This window comes from Limulus polyphemus, unplaced genomic scaffold (assembly GCF_000517525.1).
Source record: "Limulus polyphemus unplaced genomic scaffold, Limulus_polyphemus-2.1.2 Scaffold1329, whole genome shotgun sequence".
Classification (NCBI taxonomy): Eukaryota; Metazoa; Arthropoda; class Merostomata; order Xiphosura; family Limulidae; genus Limulus; species Limulus polyphemus.
The window spans coordinates 16108-18967 of NW_013666939.1; the positions used below are offsets into that span (position 1 = coordinate 16108).

General features: G+C 34.9%; 1 protein-coding gene across 1 annotated transcript in view; it reads right to left on the minus strand.

Moving 5' to 3' along the window:
* LOC106463119 (ionotropic receptor 25a-like) overlaps positions 1 to 2860 on the minus strand; it is a 30242-nt gene that overhangs the window by 4425 nt on the left and 22957 nt on the right. The window contains exon 8 of the mRNA XM_022390539.1: positions 658 to 785. Coding sequence (XP_022246247.1) covers positions 658 to 785 — 128 coding nt within the window. The remainder of the gene's footprint in view (positions 1 to 657; positions 786 to 2860) is intronic.

Genomic DNA, 2860 nt, shown 5'->3' on the forward strand with positions numbered 1-2860 from the left:
GTTATTTGTACCCGTAGCGGTCCCACAGATCTGTTTATGACAGTTACCATTAAAAGTGAAGGCGTTATTTGTACCCGTAGCGGTCCCACAGATCTGTTTATGATAGTTACCATTAAAAGTGATAAAAATAGAAGTGTGTGTGTGTGTTGGAGGGTCAAGTATAGGGCTTTAGTCTAAAAATTGTTTTACAAAATTAAACCTTCATCGTGTGGGATAGATGTGTACAGTGATTTTATATCTATGATGAAAATTTAAGTGTTCCTCTCCAGTTAAATGTCTGTTTATGTAAGTATCTTGTTACCTTGACGAAGTTTCATCAGCCTTTGACATGAGTGGTATACTTTATGTGTTTGCAAATTTGCGACTTTATATAGGAATAGTATTTGAACATTTTTTTAAAAACCAGTTAGTAATGGATATGTTCTTCAAGTTGTTCTTGTCTCTTGTATAAAAACAATGTATAACTTATAATCAATAAGGAACGTGAATAAACTTCATTATTTCCAGAGAATCTGAAGATTTCACTTCGATAATTTATACTTTATTTTTAAATACTTTAAAAATAAATTTGTACAATATGCTTAGTTGTGTCGTTTTATATAAAATGAAATCATTTAAATATCTATCTTTTGTAGACCAAAGCCTGAATAAACTCACCAACGTTGCTTATATCAATTCCATCAACTTGTGCTTCGCTACTACTGCAGCTAACTTTTTCAGGGTTTTTATCCCACCAGATTTCATTGAGTTTTTCCAGAGAACGTTCGTTAAGAAGCTTCAAGAGCCTTCACCAAGAACAAACCAATTACTAATACGAAAAGGTTTAATATTTTGGATACTTATAAACATGTGTTGTGTAAATTACAAAGTTTTTTCTTTAGATTTGTAAACATAATACTGAAGTTTGTATGACTAAAAGTTGGTTAGAAAATGTAACAATTAAAAAAGAAAAAAATGACTACTGATTCTAACCAATAAATTAAATTTTACGACTAAACTCTATGAAACATTTAAACACTAAACAATTATTTTCGCTGTTTTATTCCTTTTATAAGCTCTATGATTAAACTGATCTGCCCACTAAAAAGAAAAATTTGTTTAAAAACCGAAACAAAACAATTACAGAATAATCGAAATTTATGATATTATAACATTGACAAGGCAAAAACTACCGTTATATAATGATGTTTATCATTTGATCTAAAATTCGAATAATTGGTCTTTATGTCTATGATGAATAAATACACACATATGTATAGCAGTCTCGGGCAATCTTGGTTTGGTTGTTATTTTCAAGTGAATCACTGTGCTTCAAATTTTTCACAAACCATAGTTAAACATCAAAAACAGATGTCTATAGGTTTTATTTAGATCGAAAGCCGGTGAATCACATAACATCGGTTAAAACGCTCGAACACTTGACCAATGCAGAACGTCATCCTAAACACTAATATTAATCGTAAGATAAGAATGGATCAGATTTTCACATCCGAATATCAGAGTACATAAAGTGAGAAACAGGGTTCACAATGTCGTCATTACGCTACAACTTGCTGTGACTAGAATACATCTTCCTGGTTGTATAACATAAAAGACCCACCCATCTTGTGGAGTCTGTTTCCTTACTGTATGTACAACCTTGTTGTGACGAGAATACATGTCATTAGTTTTGTGGCATGAAAACCACCCTGGTGGAGTCAGTTCTTTACTATATGTGCAACCTTGTTTTGTCTTAAATGTATCTTACTGTGTGTGTGTGGCGTACAGACCAGCCTTGTAAAGGTCTCTGTGTGTCCAACTCTGACATAAGTAAAATACGTTTCATTAAGTGTCTACAGCAGTAAGGGGCAGACTCCACAAGGTGGGTCTTTTACGATATATAACCAGCGAGATGTATTCTAGTAACAGCAAGGTTGTACATACAGTAAGGAAACAGACTCCACAAGATGGGTGGGTCTTTTATGTTATACAACCAGAAAGATGTATTCTAGTCACAGCAAGATTGTACATACAGTAAGGCCGAGTAAGCAACAGACTCCACAAGGTGGGACTTTCATGCCACAAAACCAATAAGATGTTTTCTAGTCACAGCAAGGTTGTACATACGGTAAAGAACAGATTCCACAAGGTGGGTCTTTTACTCTATACAACCAGTGAGATGTATTTTAGTCACAGCAAGGTTGTACATACAGAATCCATAAAGCTTCTCTTTACGCCAAACTTCTAGTTAGATACATTCCTCTCATGTCACGGTTGCATATAGAGTAAGGAATAGACTACACAAGGTAGTACACAGAGAGATAGATTGTGCACATAATAAGGTTGTACATATAGCATGCCAGACACCCAGTGAGAAATATTGTACACATAACAAGGTTATAAATACAATAATGAACAGAGCCCGCAACGCAATTCCATGTGCCATACATTCAGTAAGATACATTTTACTGATAGCAAGGTTATACATACGGTATGGAACAGACTCTGCGAAGCCAGTCTTTATTCCATACACCCAGTGTGGTACATTTCAGTCACGGGCGAGATTGTACACAGCGTGGTCACAGGTAAATAGACACCACCTTTTCAGAAAAAAAATGAACATTTTCAGTCATATTCACATTAATTGATATATTTATAATGTAATTAATATCTAGTAGACCTTCCTTTCGCTTCGTGGAGTTCGTTGATCCTTTGGGGAATCGTGAGAATCATCTCGTCAATTCTAGATTGTGGGATTTTCTCCCACTCTTGCTTCAAAACTTGGAGTAGATCGCTCTTCGAAGTTGTTTTTTTTTTTTTTGTTTCTTGGTTTGCCGGTCGAGCATGGCCCAGAGGTTTTCGATGGGGTTCACGTCAGGAG